General features: G+C 38.2%; 2 protein-coding genes across 4 annotated transcripts in view; both read left to right on the forward strand.

Annotated features, from left to right (window-relative positions):
• The window catches only part of magi3b (membrane associated guanylate kinase, WW and PDZ domain containing 3b), a 143,617-nt gene extending 139,763 nt beyond the window's left edge, over positions 1-3,854 (forward strand). For 2 of the 3 annotated variants that reach the window (XM_077572868.1, XM_077572869.1), the window contains exon 22: positions 205-348. Coding sequence is in view for 1 of the 3 variants with exons in the window: in XM_077572867.1 (XP_077428993.1) it covers positions 205-929 (725 nt within the window). In the remaining 2 variants the exon portion in view is untranslated. Of the gene's footprint in view, positions 1-204 lie in introns of all 3 variants that reach the window. The other variant, XM_077572867.1, reaches the window with a different exon arrangement.
• A 2,997-nt stretch (positions 3,855-6,851) lies between these two features.
• On the forward strand, positions 6,852-16,768 carry LOC144056265 (complement decay-accelerating factor, GPI-anchored). The gene is made up of 12 exons (XM_077572871.1): positions 6,852-7,058; positions 8,792-8,977; positions 9,992-10,091; positions 11,254-11,324; positions 12,793-12,975; positions 14,289-14,375; positions 14,509-14,586; positions 15,469-15,504; positions 15,572-15,613; positions 15,686-15,737; positions 16,286-16,363; positions 16,446-16,768. The coding sequence occupies exons 1-11, from the start codon at positions 6,965-6,967 to the stop codon at positions 16,341-16,343; spliced, it is 987 nt and encodes a 328-aa protein (XP_077428997.1). The 5' UTR covers positions 6,852-6,964; the 3' UTR covers positions 16,344-16,363; positions 16,446-16,768.
• The last annotated feature ends 1,748 nt before the right edge of the window (positions 16,769-18,516 follow it).

The raw sequence follows: 18,516 nt of genomic DNA on the forward strand, positions 1-18,516 counted from the left end.
AGATTCTTTACTTGGGTCAAAAAACTGGGTCATTTTGTATAAAACAACCCAGAAAGTGGATCGGTTCATTTTTGATCCATAATTGAGTTACTTTTGACCCAATTATTTTGTGTAAAAAAAATTTTTTAAAAGTGAGGTTTATCCTGAAATTCCACCCAAAAGACACAAACTATTTATGACTCGTACATGTCTCGTTTTCCGCAGGTCAAAAACACATTTCTCCTTCCAGTTCCACCAGAGAGGTGTTTTTCTCGGACACATCACCTTTGACCTCTCCATACCTCACCGGGGCTTCCATCCTCGCATCCATTCCTCACTCCGGCGGTCCGAAGCACCCCCGCCGCCGGGGCGGCACATCCTCGCCGCGAGGGCCGCGGGGTTTGAGCTCAGTGGCGGAAAGGGACGAGTGGCGGGACACGGAGGCCGAGACGGCGCCGGGGAGGATGGCGGGCGGCCCGAAAGCAGGGGGGACTTCATTCCAAGCCAAAGACGAGCCACGCGGGGCCAGACCAGCCGAGAGCCGGGCGCACGTAGCAACGCGCAACGGGAACAGAGCCGCGCCGACGCGGTCCGCCAGCCTGGGGGAGGGGCCTCGACCCATCCGCAGACACAAAGACTCCAGGAGCAGCGAGAGCAGAGTTGATCTGAGGTTGAACCTTGACACGGCAAGACAATCTCACACCTCCGGAGCAGGCGAGAAAAACTCTAGCCGCAAAGACATCAGCGGACAGAAGGCTGAAGACAGAAAGCGACGTGACGACGCTTCCTTCAAAGGTTCCCTTGTCTCGCCCAGCCAGGCGGAACCCGTGGCCTCCAGGACTCCCAGGAGCCCTGACAGGGGTCCACCCATTAGCCCCGGCGAGTGGAAAGTACCCAGCCAAGCACGGATCCTCTCCCAGGCCGAGGTCCTCAGACACCCTTTTTGGTAGGATAACAAGACGTCGTCAGCCGATTCTGTTCTGAGCGCTTCCAGCTAACCCGGTCACACTTTTATAACCCTTTGGTGGTTGGTGGGGGGGGGGGGGGGGTGATGGATGGCATGTAGCAGCCAAAAGCCCCCGCCGACCTGCCTCGACTCGCTGCTTTCAGATAGGCGGGACGTCTCGCCGTGTGAATTTGTGCCAATCGCAATCCATCCGCACCATTATGCAAGGCAAGGAAGGGAGAAGTTCACTGGGGAATATTTTTGTATTCTGCATGCAGTCCATCCTTCTTTTTGACACACAAGACAACCGGTTGTCGTCGCCCCGCGTTCAAATCCAGACTGTTCACTCTCTTCCATACGCATCCTTCAAAATGACCAGAAACTTGTGCTTTTTGACATCTTGTTTACTGAGCATAAAAAAAAAACAACTGCGATGAAAGAATTGACTATCGGCGGTCCTCGGTTTACGAGTTCCTGTCCTTATTTACGGCAAATCGACCCCATTGTGGAGGTTAAGCTCCAGACCACTCTCGCAATAAGTAAACTACGCAATATAGAAATACACTCTTTAAATACTCCCTGGGCGTGTTTTTATAGCATTTACAGCACTTATTTTTTTTAAGTCTTTAATCACACTTTCAAATAATACACACTCAAAAACTTTTAATACATTGAGAGAGAGCAAGAAAAACGATTATACAGTGTAATGGTGTATGGTCGCTTTGCTTACAGGAAATAAAATTCTTTTTTTTTTTCAAAACTAACAAACTTCACAGTATACATCATGCCCAAAGATGTGCATTGTTGCTTTCTGTAGGTGTAAAACGCAGGATGATAGAGGATTGAGACCGTAATCTCTTCAGCAAAATTGAGACTAAAACATTTTTATAACCCGTAATGTTGCCTAGTCTCCCTTTTCTTCTTTCAAATTTGAACAGTGTTTAACACAATTGTATGCCGCCTAGTGGCAAAAATAATAATAAAATAAATAATAGAATAAATAAATGAATACAATAAATAATAAAATAAAAAGTGGAATGACATCCCAAAATAAAGAACAAAATTGAGCTATAAATTGACCCCAAAAAAAAAATAAAAAATTCTTGACATGCTAACCATTAGCCCCACTGCGCTATCCTACAGGAAAAGTTGTATGAAAAACTCTCCTCTGCCATGAATATACAAATGAAAACCAATACCGTAACTGTGGCATACACTTCGCCTCGCTCCGTAACCCGTAAATGTCAGGACCGTCGTAAACCGAGGACACCCGTTCTATGTACAGTACATGTAGCCATTCCGCATTTTTAACAGCGCCATTTTGGCGGCGTCCCGTGCTTTCCCCACGTGGGAATCTGTGTACGTCATGACACTTCGAGGTCACGCGTAAACCGCCGTATCCAATGTTTGCAGTCGCTTCAACATGTCTCCTTGTGAATTATAATATAGCTATTTATATAAATATATATATGAATGTCATGTCATGTTTTGCAGAAAAATATCTACCAAAACTCCACCGCACCGCGTTTGCCCCACCTGTAGCAAAAGCGATCGATGATATTTAACCATGTGTGATTTGTTGCCAATGCCACGTTCTTAAGTGTTCAAAACGGCGATTTTGTGTAAGAACTGTTAAGTCTGAACTGTGAGTCGTGTCACTGCCTACTGAGGAGGGGAAAAAAAAAAAGACGAGGTGTGCTGCTTTGCCACTTTTTGGTCACTGACGCAATTTATAGCTTTAATGTGGACGCCTGCTTTGTCTTTATGCTGTAAAGGATACGAAATGTTGACAGATTTTTTTTTTTTTTAGGTCACATATAACAAATTAATATTGACAAATCCATATATATATATATATACATATATATATATATATATATATATATATACATATATATGTGTGTGTACAGCATATATATTTATAGAAATATTATTTTAACCCCCGTTTATGATCTGAACATAAAGCACAGTTCGGATTTCTGCAAACTTCTGACTTTTTGAATGAAATGATTATTTATTAAATGTGCAATATATAGAAAGTTTATATATATTATATCAAATGTTCTAAATTCCCAAATGCAGAATTCTGGCTTTCTGAAGTCTTACTTAGATATTCTGACAGAGAAATAGTCAGACATAAAAGCATTATTTTTTGCCGAATCAGGTTTTTAAAATGTATTATGGTATAGGCCTACATATACATCGTTTTTTTTTTTTTTGTTTTACTCATATTTTAGTATCTGCACTCGGGTCGGACCTTTCTTTTAAATCATGCGTCGCAAAGTCAGAATTCTTTGCAGATGTTTTATTTTTGTATTATTTATTCTGAGAACGCTTGACTTTGAAGTCAATCTTCTATGTATAATATTCCTCTTGTGTTTTTGTTGATCTGACTCCACGTCGAGTTTGAAGACTATTCAGGTGAGCTCAGGGAACAAAGTATTGTAGCAAACACGAGATCAAGCGCCGTCAAAAACGGCCGTTCGGGTTCGAGGGGGGAGGCACTGTGGGGAGTTTTTGTGCAATATACTGAGCGAGGGCAGTTCACTCATAGAACACGATTTTTATTTTTTTGCCGTACGTCCGCTTATTTGAGCTCTTTTTTTTTTTTGTCCTCATTCTTGTATCATGCTGTGGCCTTGCATCGCTTTGGTAGGAAAAACAACTATGTGTGCTTCTCTTCTACGTGGCGTAGGAACCGTAGATGTAAATGTTTGTACATTGTACAGCAACTTTCTAAATACTTGCTCGGCGCTCTTTGGGGGGGTTGGGGGGGGGCGTGGGTGTGGGACAAACAGAGGTCTATTCATGAAAATACCCCATTATATTTTTATGTAAAAAAGAAAAAGAGGAACATATTTCAAAATGAATTGAAAAGGATCTTGACATGGTGTTCATGCACTGAATAATAAAGTTCTACTGAAAACAACCTTAAGACTGCACTAAATTGCATCCATGAAAAAAAAAAACAACCTCATTGCACTGCACGCCCTGCGTTACAATGGCAGGCCTCCCGTTGTCATGGTAACTGATTTTCTTTTTTTTTTTGCACCACCACAGATGTGGGAGTGGTGTTATTTTCCCCACAAATCAAATTAAATCAGTTTAAATGCTCATGTTTTCACTCGTCTGTGTACTTCCGGCGAAACGAGGCTATAAATAATCTGGAGTTGTTTGCTAAACTTCTTCTGGTGCGGAAGTACAATTGCTTACATAGGAGTGATTTTGAAGGAATTTCCAAACTTCTAGCATCATTAGAGGGGAGGATTTCCCACACACATAAACAGTGACGGTCCCCTAAGTCTGCATGATTCTTTTACATTGCTTGTGAATGAGCACCATTATGTTCACACGCATACTCATCCATTCATAAATACTCATTGTAACAAATGAGCCGACTGTTGAATGGTCGTTAAGCGTCACGCAGGGGTGATAACTGCTTTGCGCTCTTGAGTGTGACCGATGCACATACAATACAGACTTCGTATATGGCTCACTGTTTTGTGTTATGTATTGTTACGGCCATGGAAGTGCATATTGTGTTTAAAATGGCGCCCAATTTCCCATGAAGAGGGCTATAAAATATACAGTTTACGAACAAAAGATATCAGGATCGAGATGTGCACAAGCCTGTAATGGGTTACAAAAGCATCAGCAAAAAAGCTTAAGGGGAGACGTTCACAACTATTGGCGCCATAATTCCAGAGTGGAGGAGTCACAAAGTGTGAAAACAGCCGCTGTCAGTCTGGAGCTCAACCAAAGGTCGCTTATTTACATGCTGAGGATGAGAAAAGGGAAGGGAGGCAGACTCAAACTACATGATTGGAAGCAGAGTGAACAAAGACCAAGAAAATCCGGCAACACAGTCTTTTTGTTTTCAGAAAAAAAAAAAAATTCGGCACAGGTTTTTGTCTAAAATGGAGAGAAAAAAATCAATTTAGCAAGAACCGGCAGTATGTGGTTATTTTGTTGTTTGCTTTATACACTTTATTATGGGGTTGGGATAGTGGATGTATCATCAATACTTACATTTGTAATGAGCATGTATTTTGCACTCACTATTTTTTTTAAATGCACACAATTTTATAACTTGTTTTTTTTTTTTTTTTACACATTGACTGATATTACCAAAATCTATAAATGAGCATAAAACCGTTCATTTATTTGTACGCTGGCAGACTTTTCATGCACAATTATCCCCCCAAACTGCATATTCAAATGAATTCTTCTTCAATATGTTTAACAGTGTTTTGCAAACATATGAGTATTATTCTCAAAATAATGGCACCAGAGCACAGATTACAATTAGGGTGTCTTTGGGTCCGTACTGCTGATGTTATGTTTTTGTAATTCACTTTACCACCACAAGATGGGGCTGCTTCACCGGGTGTCTCCCATCACTGTTTCCAGCCGAGGATTGAGGTCGCACAATTTCTCCCAGGAAAGCCAGATGCCCTCTTTTAGTGGCGTGTGAGTGGCGGGAAAGGATGGCAACAGGAAATGAGCAGCCATGTTTGACCTGCCCAGCCAATGACCTGGCACACGTATTCGTGGAAGGTCAGCCCTCTAATTAACCCGCCCCCCCCACACTTTTTTTTCTCAGCTTCAGCGCATCACATCCTTGGAATGCTCCAATACAGGTGAACTATGCGGCATGGAATGTTTCCTCTGTGCCGCTTTTTTGTCCTTTTTTTGGGCCAGAACTGTTAAAAAAAAAATATATATATATATGTACACACATGTGTCAAAAAGTTTGAAATTATTGATCTTGGTCTGTCTTATTTTTTAGATCACAACCTGATATGAAACAGGGGTGTGTCGACTTTTTATATCCATCGTAGCTATCCTTGATGTTGCACTTCCCTAAAATGAAAAGATGAGAGCTGTTAACTAGTCAACATCAATTCATCCCCAAAATAGCAACACCGACGTTCCCCCCGATTAAAAGCGTGCGATCCGGCTGTTGCTAGGGGAGACGCCACATGTGGGTGGAGGGCTTCAGTACAGTGTGTCAACAAGGCCGGAGGTAGAACACTCCCTTTGGAATTCACCCCAGAATACGTCTGGCAATGAGGCGCAGTCCCCCCTTTGTTGCTGACAGTTGCGGAATGCGTGTCCATGACGATAACCCAAACTTACCACCGTCACAACAACAGTCGTCATCGTCCTTTCAGACGACATGTTTATGACTCCGTTTTCGTGCATGGAACACATGGAGCACCGGCTTCCCTCCTTTATTATTCGTAGGGAATACCCTTGGTTTTATTCAGGCCACACCCATTTTGTTGGAGACGCCTTGTTGAAAAGAGGGACTCGGTTAAGATGACAAGAGACTGTATAATAACGTAACCACAGAATTTAATGACAATTTGTCATGTGAAGAAAAACAATGACATAAAACGAATAAATAAATAAATAAAAGATGGAGCGAGACACTGCTTCATTTGTGTCCCCCAGATGTTTTGAGGACTCCGTAGACGAGCCGAAAGTCAAGTGACGCCTGTAACAAGTAGCGCTTCCTGCTTTTGGGTTTCAAAGTAAAATACGCACCAGCCTATGAAGTACTGTAAATAAATACAAATATGTGCAATAAATGTGTCGCTTCATTATATGGTCCATTTTGTTTTTCTTCATTATTGGGTTTTTGTCTGAATGGCCAAACATTTTGTTTATTTTTATTGTTTTTCACACCTAGTTCATGTGAAATCTTATCCAACTGGGGTAACCATCTTCAATTAGATTTGGCTTCAACTTTACATTTAATATAAAAATTAGACCCTGTTGTAATATCTTACGCTTATAATTCCATTTTATGACACATTGTTGAATTTCTTTTCTAACAGGTCAAACATTGGTTTTATTTTGAACGCAGCATTATCTTTTTTCCTGTCCCATTGATGCTAACTTGAAGGCTGTCCTATCAATAAGAAGAGGGAGGTCCTTTGGGTGGAGAAAGCCGCGTCTCTCTTTCACCGGCCCGCACAAGTTACAGCGGCAAGAGTGACTGGATTGGAAACATTTGCTTTCAAACTGGCGAACATGGAGCTCGTTTTTCTATTGGGAAGTAGCACGCAACGCAAGATCACTTCTTTACTCTTCTTCCTCTGCTGCTGCTTTGTGTGGAGGTCAGAAGGTGAGCACAAAAGCTGTAAATACGATTGTGTCATTGTTATATATCATATTTTTAAGCTGTAAATAAGATTGTGTCATTGTTATATATCATATTTTTATATTATTATTGCCTGTTATATATGTTTGTTGCTGTTGTTAATATTATCAAGGCACAAGTTCATCATTCACCTTTAAGGTTAAATGAAGGGAAAATAAAATGCTCTCTACCGCATTTGCATTTAAAATTACAGTAAATAAAAAGGGAGTATTTCAGAAAATGGTTGAATGAAATAAATATTACAAATGTATTGAATGACTGATATCTGAAACGTGGTGAGTTAAGTTATTTTTTGCATGACAATATCTTCAGAAATAAATGGAAATGTGCCAAATTTATATCATCAGGACCTTTTAATCGGATGTCTAAAGTAATTCAACAAAGGAAATTTTTTTTTCAATTTACATAATGTAATTCCAAAGAAATTTGGCAGTGATGACGGCTTCCAAACGTTTCTCGTAGCCATCCCGAAGCTTCTTGCACTTTGCAAATTGTTCAAGCTCTTCAAGCTCGCACTGGCACATTTCAGCTCATATCAAAGATTCTCGGATTGAGATCAGGAGTCATTGTTGGCCATTTTAAAACTGTATTTTTTTGCTTTTTAACCATTCCCTTGTGCTTTTGGATGTGCGCTTTGGGTCGAACCAAGCTGTCCGACATTTGGTAGGACATGTCCTCCTAGAATGTCTTGATAATTCCGATTTCATGATTGCTTTGATATGATCAAGGCCTCTAAGACCAGATGTAGCAAAGCCTTTGGGAGGTCTTGCGTTTGTGAATTATTGCACTTCTGGTGTCTTCGGGCAGCTCCTTTGTTTACACGATTGCGACAAAGTCATATTTTATTGGTTTATTCATGTGAATTGGGCAGGAATTCTCATTTGTGATTTACCAAAGGTGAGTCACAATGTGTTTTCATACTGACTTACAGGATAGGATTTCATTTTTTTCCGCCCATTGTTTATTGTCTTAAATTGTTTTTAATCTTTTGGTCTTTCAGATAAAAACCCAAGTTCAAGACCTTCATGGGTGCCAATAATTTGTTTTTTGAAAAAAAGATTATTTCAAAAAAAAAGAAAAGATTATTATAAATTAGGTCGTCAGGCGATTATTATTTTTTTAATTGTAATTAATCACATGACTTCAATAGTTAACTCCCGCTTATTTTTTTTTCTAAATGTACAATAAAAAAAATTCTAGGTTGTTAAAAGTGGAAAAAATGTTAAACTAACAGAAATAGTTCAAATGAATTTTTGATGTCCAAAGCCGTTAATGAGTTAATATTTATTTATGTATTTAGCTTTTTTTTTCATCCAGCAGTAAGATTTTACTTTGACTGGTTTTAGGATGCTGGGATTATAGATAGCAAGATCACAGCGTTAATCGTGAGTGTGGCTAATAAATAGATTTGATTATTATTATCACTTCATATTGTGAATATGGTTATTTTATACATTAAATTGAATATGATGATATGTGTTGCTTTCAGGGGCAGCCTAAAATGATAGCGTTCCTCATAAAACAACTATGTGATCGTTCCAAATAGTTCTTAAATGTTTAGCTGTTGGCTCTCCCTCTTTCCTTTAAACAAAAACGTTTTTCTCCCATTCCTGGTGTCATTCGTTCCATATTAGAACACACGCAAGCCTGTATGTATATTTATCCCAGTGTTGACACTTTGTCTGCTTTTCCTCCAGCCGACTGTGCCGTGCCTGAGAGAGGAGAACACAGCGTGTTGACCGACCAGGCGCTCCTGATGGATGAATTCCCGGAGGGCGTCGACGTCACCTTGGAGTGTGGCAATGGCTACGAAAAAGAGGCGGGCTCGGAGGTCATAAGTTGCCGGAACGGCAAGTGGACGCCAATTGAGCTCATCTGCAAAAGTAAGTTGTGATTGTCATCCTCTTGGTATGTGGCAAAAAATACTCACGGATACTGTTCAGTAAAAAATCAAAAAAAAGGTAAAAAATAGAAGCAATAATTAGTAATTAGAAAGTAGATATGCCTTTTTACAGTCAGTTATTTTATATATATATATATATATATATATATATTAGGGGTGTTAGAAAAAATCGATTCGGCAATATATCGCGATATTACAGCGCGCAATTCTCGGCTGCGGCCGAATCGATTTTTTAACATAATTTTTTTTATGGGAATATTCAACAAAAACGTCTTACTTAGGGTTAGGATTCACACATTGTGCCTGTCTGTTAAATGCAGTGGCTCAGTTATAAGCCGTAATTTTCAGATAAATAAATACATTTTCATACAAATCTTACAGTGTACATGTACAAGTTTACTGTAATCAATTTATAGCTTTGTATCGGGATTAATCGGTATCGAATCGTGATACGAATCGAATCGCCAGGTACTAGGCAATTCACACCCCTAATATATATATATATATATATATATAGATTTAGCATTTAACAGTTTTCTCTGTTGTATTAACTTTCTTAAATATCACATTAAATCTCATATTGTTTACGAGTTAGCTAGCAGTGATGTTCGATACCACCAATTTTTTTTTACCTGATTCGATTCTAAAATTAACGCTGATATTGGCAATACTGATATTTGCATAATTAACACACAACAGATTGAAATCTACCAAAAAGAGTCGTGTACTGTATTACAAATCATAGCTTCATAAAGGAAAATAGTAGCAATTTGTTTGACAGCATTTATTCGAAAATTAATAAAACAATGAATTAAAAATTATTATATATATTTTAAATAATGCAAATGAAGTCACCAACCAAATGTATGGAGTAAAAGTAAAAAGCCACCGAAGTACAGACACCTTAAAAATGTACTCGAGTACAAGTATTTGTTCTCCATTACTTCCCATCACAAACTCAGCCTTATTTTATTGTCTCTTTTTGGCACCCTAGAAATGGACTGCGGTGCGCCGAACCCTCAACCTAACATGAGATTTAACACCAGCGCCGGCACCCTTTTTGGCGACACTGTGACAGTCACGTGCGACGTCGGGTGAGTGCGAAGAAAACGTCTTTTATGTACTCATAATGCCATTAGTTTTAAGTGCTACAATTCAAGTATAAAGACACTAACCGCTTGCTGTAATGCTTATCATGATTAGGTGAACTGTTGTCTATCCCACCATATTTTTGACAAGAAAAGTGGGTACACTCTGGACTGGTTGCCAGCCAGTCGCAGGGGCACATATAGACAACCGTTCACCCTCACATTTACATGGATGGAAAACTGCACCATGACTTCATCTGTTATGTAAATAATAGCGTGGATACAGGTTTAATTGTCCCTTCTGCCATCTAGTGGAAGAGCATGTAATTGCTCTTCCTGTCATTATATGTCGCAGTGTAAATAGGTGAACAAGATACATCACACCGGGGAACACAATTTTTGTTGTGTTAGGCGTGTTGACTCCATTTTAACTCGTTTTTGTGTGCAAAATCAAAACATGATCTCAAGTTTTTCCTCTGTCAGAACAAATTTTTAAATTTATAGATCCTATATGCTAGTTTTCTGTTTGCAGATATTGATCGTACTGACCTCTTGGCAGCTGTCTTAACTGTGACTGCACAAATAAGTTGCCATGCATTTGTAGATGGGTCCAATCAAATAATCAGCTGTTCTTACTACAGTCTTACTACAGCTAATCAGTGGAATTTGGCTTATCTGGAGGGTAAGCGAAGTGCCAGAAAAAACACTGACGGCAATTTTGGAATCATGCCGCTAATAGTTTTAATGAGTATAAAAATCCAACTCAACATTTTTTTTTCAAAATATTCTCCAGTTTTATTTTTTGGTCAATTTACACAATAGTGCCTTGACTTACGAGTGCTCCAAATGACGTGCTTTTCAAATATGCACTGCCCCCATCGTGCCACTCCAAAAAAAAACCTTTTTGCCATATCTGGTGCCCTTCAAAAAGATGCTGACTGGTCCGATATTTCCAGATCATATAACCCACTTTTGGGGGCTGCTTGACTTTGGAAGTTCTTCCGCCATAAGAAAGACTCCTTTTACAAGTAAAACTGCCGTTAGCTCTCTTGCCAACACAAATGCAGGAGTAGGTATGTTCTTGATTACAGGGAAAAGCGGGGTCACGGAAACGGAGGAAAATCCTGGGCTGAAGTAACTTTTCCATCACTCTGCTGTTTTTCCGCAGTTACGAGATTAGCGGCTCAAGCTACAAGCAGTGCTTCTCGTGGGGGTGGATGGGAAAAGCCAGCTGCCACAGTAAATGTTCCCGCCGTCTGATTCTTTGTGTCAAAATCCCGAGACGGGTTCCTCCGCTACCTCGGCCATCTTTCTCTCAGATTTAGTCACAAATATTTGAGTAGAGTGGAAAAGGCTGGTCTCAAAACAGTTTATGCAAGATATCCTTCAAAATTATGATGGCGTGAAGAAACTGATCCAACATTTGGGCTGATGCCAGCTTGGCTTTGTTCAAAATGAAAAGGGTTCTTGCGATGACATCAGCTGTAAAGTAACCGTGGTCATGTTACATCAGATGTGCCCCCAAAAAAACTCAATTGAGGTCATGTGATGACAATAATCATTAAATGTTTTAGTAAACATACGTAATTCATTCACTGCCATTGACGGTTATAGACGTCAAATATTCATTTTAACTATTTCTATTAGTTTAACATTTTTTTCCACTTTTGTTAATAAGAATATGAAAACCTAGAAAAAAATTGTTGTACATTTAGACCAGATATAAAATTTGTGATTAATCACGAGTTAACTATTGAAGTCATGCGATTAATTACAATTAATCTTTTCTTTTATTTTTGAAATATTATTTTTCTTTTTGAAAAAATATTTAAAAAAAAGAAAAGATTAAAAATTAGGTCGTCAGGTGATTAATTTTTTTAATTGTAATTGATCGCATGACTTCAATAGATAACTTGAATAGATTTATCACAAATTTTATATCTGGTCTAAATATACAATATTTTTTCCCTAGGTTTTTATACTCTTGTTAACAAAAGTGGGAAAAAAATGTTCTTTTGTTAACAAAAGTATGAAAACCTAGAATTTTTTTATTGGACATTTAGAACAGATATAAAATTTTTGATTAATCGTGAGTTAACTCATAGACGTCAAATATTCTTTGAACTATTTCTATTAGTTCAACATTTTTTTTCCACTTTTGTTAACAGAAGTATAAAAACCTAGAATTTTTTTCTTGGACATTTAGAACAGATATAAAAAAAATATTGATCGTGAGTTAACTCGTGAAGTCATGCAATTAATTACGATTAAAAATGTCAACTGCCACACGCTCTTAATTTTAAAATGATCTTTTCTTTGTTTTAAAATTGCGTCAGTCGATAAAAAATAATTAAAATTGTAATCAATCACATGACTTCAATAGTTAACTCACGATTAATCATAAATTTGATATCTGTTCTAAATGTACAATATTTTTTTTGCTAGGTTTTCATACTCTTGTTACCAAAAGTGGAAAAAATGTTAAACTAATAGAAATAGTCCAAATGAATTTTTGACGTCAATATCCGTCAATGGCAGTGAATGAGTTAAAAATCAACTGACTTAAAACAATAATCATCACATTCTAGTTTATAGTTGTGAAAGGTGGATTAGAAAAGAAACATCAGTCAAAATCAGTCGCTCAAAATTCTTGGTCCGTGTAGCCTTCAAAATGGACAACTGTTGTTGTGTTTGTGCCGTCCTTCAGGACGAAAGTGCAAGAAGCCCGCCGAGGTGACCAACGGCAATAACTCGTGGGATTCCACAGACCTGCCAACGTACGGCAAGGTCATCTTCTACACCTGCGACGAAGGCTACACGCTCATTGGGCACGAGTTCATTCTATGCGACAAGACGGGGGAATACAGTGCCCCGCCTCCTGAGTGCAAAGGTGAGGATAGTTTGCAATGGTTGCTCTGCATCTTAGATATTTATTGAGATATTTCAAAGGATTTTTGATGAAATATTAGTCAAGCCAGGTGACACTATACTCCAGTCCTTTTTTAATTTTTAATTTTTTTTTTAATTAATTAATTTATTTTTATTTATTTTTTTATTTTTATTTTTAATTTTATTTTTTCCCCAAAAGACTAACCATATACTCCAGTCCTTTAGAGGGCAGTAATTAGCATTATGCTGGATTTAGTGGGTCACTGCTCGCCAATTCAGCCCCAATGCAAGCTGACTGTAACAACTGCAAAAGGGAAAATTTATTTTCTACGGGTTAAGTTCCCCATTTGGCCTCAATGTAACCGGGCTGTGACAGTTAAAAGGTGAAAAAGAATTGACCTTGATCCAGATTGGGTGGGTGGGTCACTGCTACTGTTTGGCCCCAATGCAAGCAGACTGGAACAGTTGAAAAGGTGAAATAAAATGTGCATATTTATCCCAATTCGGACCCTATTTAAGTGGACTGTAACAGGAAAAAAGTGGAAACTGAATTCCTCTATTTTACACATTTATTTTGTGAGCGCTTTTTAGCTATGTTGTTCTTAGATATTTATTAAGATATTTCAAAGGATTTTTGATGAAATATTAGTCAAGCCAGGTGACACTATACTCGTCCTTCTTTTTTTATTTTTATTTTTATTTTTATTTTTATTTTTATTTTTATTTTTATTTTTATTTTTATTTTTATTTATTTATTTATTTATTTATTTATTTATTTATTTATTTATTTATTTTATTTATTTTTTTTCCCCCAAAAGACTAACCATATACTCCAGTCCTTTAGAGGGCAGTAATTAGCATTATGCTGGATTTAGTGGGTCACTGCTCGCCAATTCAGCCCCAATGCAAGCTGACTGTAACAACTGCAAAAGGGAAAATTTATTTTCTACGGGTTAAGTTCCCCATTTGGCCTCAATGTAACCGGGCTGTGACAGTTAAAAGGTGAAAAAGAATTGACCTTGATCCAGATTGGGTGGGTGGGTCACTGCTACTATTTGGCCCCAATGCAAGCAGACTGGAACAGTTGAAAAGTTGAAATAAAATGTGCATATTTATCCCAATTCGGACCCAATTTAAGTGGACTGTAACAGGTGAAAAGTGGAAACTGAATTCCTGTATTTTACACATTTATTTTGTGAGGTTTATAGCTATGTTGTTGTATTGCTGTATGTTGTAATTGTGTTTTAATTTACAAACTAGGTTAATCTGTAGGTTGCAGTGATGTCATGGCAGGTTGTTGTCCACGTTTTGCAGACATTTCGACGTCATTAGGTCCATCGACCACGGCAGCTCACAGAGATATAATTATCAGGGGCGGTACAGAAGTCACCACGTGTCGAGGTACGCACACACAGCAATATCTCGAAGAAGCCTATCAGCACGCCAACGCCGGCGGCTTTTTCTCCTGCACTCGTGTGCTACGTAAGGCCAAAGTCGCTCATTTTAACAGGCACTGTCATGCCTGTGTTCAAAGATGGCGGACACACGTTGCCGGGGGGAGTGGAAGTCACGCAGAGTGATGTGACGTCATCGCCGCAACCGTTCTATAAAGGTACTTGTACATTGACAGAGAGATAACAATGTGGAACGCTGTTTATGATTGTAATTTGCTGCAGTGTGGTTATACCAGGGGTGGCCAAGTTGGGTCCACGAGAGCCACTATCCAGCCTGTTTTCCATGTCTCCCTCATTAGGGGCTCTCGAGGACCCAACTTGGCCACCCTTGGTTTATACAGTCAATGTTATATTATAGTTAATGACAAGCAATCAAATAAAACAAAAATTGAACAAAATTATTGTTAACAAAATAAAATATTAAAATGATTTTAAACTCATTCACTGCCATTGATGGCATTTGAACTATTTCTATTAATTTACCTTTTTTTTTTTCACTTTTGTTAACAAGAATTTTTGTTATTGTACATTTAGAAAAGATGCAAAATTTGTGATTAATCGTGAGTTAACTATTGAAGTCTGACAATTTTTTTTTAAATTGTCAGGCATTTTTTAATTGTAATTAATTGCATGACTTCAATAGTTAACTCACGATTAATCACAAATTTTGCATCTGTTCTAAATGTACACGATTTCTTTTCTAGGTTGTCATACTGGGAAAAAATGTTAAACTAATTAGAAATAGTTCAAATCAATTTTTGACGTCTATAGCCGTCAATGGCAGTGAATGAGTTAATAAAAACTTTTGATTCAAAAAACAAAAGTCAAAATGAAATAAAAACTAACTATAATGAAAATCCAAAACAAAAACTAAAACCAAATACAAATTATTATTATTATTATTATTATGTTTTAGTTTTTATAGTTAGGAATGGTAAGCTGCCATTATGCATGTTAATAATGGTACAAAAATGAGAAATTATTGGTTATATTGTTTAATATTTAAATATTAAATTATATTTGGCCAATGATTTTTGCAGGAACACATGACGTGGCCACAGATGCCAAGGATATTGGTGAGTTAATCACTTTTTTTTTTTTGTGTGTTGTGCTGATTATTCACGTGCCACGTGTGTCTTGCAGATTATTTACCGGTTATACTCAGCGTGGTATGCGTCACACTAGGTAAGCAGCACCTCATTTATTAACTATTAAATCGTTACAAATTGTAAACAATGTGTTTGTGTTTGTGTACAGTCGTATGCATCGGGGCAATCTGCCTGCATCGCTGTCTTCTCAGGAGGAAAGGGTATGCAAAATGTACTTCTATCATTTTTTTTCTTTTTTTTATTATTATTTTTTTTCTGGAGAACTCAGAATTGTTTATTCGGTAATTTTACCGATTTGACATGTCATCATCATTGCTCTATTACTGTGTTGAATTGGTTGATGGGGGAAATGCAAGTGTGATACTGTGGATACATTCCGAGCATGGGAAAAGCAAATCGGACTAGCATTCATTATAAAACACTTTCCCTTTTTTTTTTTTTTTTTTTAACTTTCCCAATAACTTACGAAGTTTGATGTACTTTATAGAAAAAAAGTATCGGGACATCCGTAAAAAGTTCAAATGAAAAGATGTTTCTGCGCTAACAATAACACATACCCACCTAACCCAAGTCATTGCGGGTTTTTTTGTTCCGCACTGACCTGGTGGATAGCGGCTGCTATATGGCCCCTAATGCAAGTGGACTGTAACAACAGAAAAGTGTCAAATACTATAAATGCCCCAATTGGTCACCTTTTTCTGGATCTGGTGTATGAATGTGTGTGATCCTATTTTTTGTCACCTTGTAGCTCATATGACACCAGAGAAGGCGTGAAGCCCGAGTTTTTACTCTTCCAAAACATCTAGAAGTCCTGCTCCATTCCACGGTACCAGCCTGTTCCCGTGCGTCAAGACATCACTCACTGAAAGCGAACAGGAATTCTCAACATTTGTGTTTTATACCTCCAGTTGGAAGAATGCTTATCTGCTGATGAGCATCTGGGAAGCCAGGAAGGACGTGCCAACACACTGGAGCAGTTCCTCTGAGGGGAAGAAAGGGAAAAAAGGAATTTGATAAATAATATTGCACTTCCACTGGCAGGCCATTCTGTTCGAGTCGCCAGTCCAATGAAAGTCTACTGGTCAAGCACTTTTATTTTCTTATGTTTGCCACAATGTTGTAAATATTCACTTCTACCTAACTGTAAATATTCACTTCTACCTAACTATTTGTTATTGTATTTTTTTTTTGTATTGATAACTGGAATAAACGAGTGTTCCCATGGTTGAAATGTGGCCAGGTTGTTATCGTGAGAAAGTGGGTGTTGACGAGGCCTACAATGCGGTTTAGTGCTGACTGCGGTGGCGGCAGCTGATAAAAGACACAATCAGCTGCATTCTTCGCCTTCGCACGTTCCTGCCCCCTCGTTGTGAGGTCCCCCCCTTTTGCTCGGCTGCCACAGATAATGCGGCGCTTCATGGCAAAGAATGCAGAAAGCGGGCTACCTACGTTTCATGCAAAATCTACAACTTCCAACAAGAGTTTCAAACACGGATTTTCTGACTGTGAAGCAGCTGTGCATTAAATATGATTTTAAAACGGAACAAAATGACATGGAAAAGGGTGTTTTTATAGGAATTTGATTTCAAGCTTCGTAGCGGTTAACTTCGCAAGTGAAGTCCCGGTTTTGAATTTCCATCATATCTCAAGATACATTTTGAGACGAAAACTAAAAACTAATTTGGACACTATAAAAGGTTTTCCGGACCAACAATAACAATATATAATATGTATAATTTTACATTCTACATGTTGTGCATTTCATTCACGTGCAAGAAAATGGCAAGACGTGTTTAATTTGAGCATGAATGTGGGCGTACCGCAGGGCTCCATTTGCGTCCCGTTTGCATTCAACTTGCTACCGTTGCAACGCCGCACATTAAAAAGCTTCACGTAAGTTTCGGTTGCCAAAGAAAATTAAAACAGGAAATTAAAAAAATTTAGTTGGCTATTTTACAATCTTTAAAGGACGATCATGAGTAAACTCAAGCACTTGCAGTGTGTCATTTGTGTTTGTGGATATTATTAATTGTTGCTATTGCTGCCATTAATCATGCTTATCGTTGTTTCCTTTTGTGGAGAATTTATTCCCTGTCAGTTTATACCTTGCTTTTCTTGGACTGTATTTTGAGTTGTACATGTTATTTATGTGCCCTTTTTTTTGTAAATATAGCACATTATGGTGGGTGACTGAAAACGAACCAAAAGTTTACCATATATGTTTTATATAATGGTGCCTTGACTAACCTAAATTCCTTTTATTCCCTGAGCGCTTGCAACACAGGCCATAACAGTTTGATTAACGTCGTCGTGTCATTTGAAAACAACAAACCCAAAGGCCTCACAAGTCTTTAGTACTTCTCCTAAACAACAAACCCAAAGGCCTCACAAGTATTAAGTACTTCTCCTGCTCTTAAACTGGGACAAACATCCCATTTTCGACAGTGCTTGTCCTCAATTGAGTCGAGGACAAGCTGGGGTCTATCAGATGACTTTGGTGATTGGTCGCCAGCCAATCATACTGAGATGAACTAGCCATTACTTATGATACATTTTCTTCCTTGTTGGTGAGACAACCATTAAATGGACAACATACTGCCACCGGCCTAGATGTAAATATTGTGTTGAAGAGAATCCATTAAAAATATATATATTTAAAAAAAAAAACTCCACCAAACTGGGGTCCATTCTCATGCAGCAGCAGTACCAGTATTGTATTACAATCAAACTTAATATTTTAAATCATTAAATGTCCAACTGATGCTTTTGGAACACATTGACTATTCTTTTTATCAGATTTTTTATATTTTTTTATTATTACTGCACAAGACAAGCTTTAAGGATTTATTTCTTAAATCCTTCACAGGAAGAAAAGGGCATCATTGACAGAATATGCACTCATTTGCGCGTTATGCAAGAGGCATTTGGGGATGTTCTGGTTTTTGGACGCGATCAATAAACCCCACCCAAAAGGGGGGG

This window comes from Vanacampus margaritifer, chromosome 8 (genome assembly GCF_051991255.1).
Source record: "Vanacampus margaritifer isolate UIUO_Vmar chromosome 8, RoL_Vmar_1.0, whole genome shotgun sequence".
In the NCBI taxonomy this organism is placed as follows: domain Eukaryota; kingdom Metazoa; phylum Chordata; class Actinopteri; order Syngnathiformes; family Syngnathidae; genus Vanacampus; species Vanacampus margaritifer.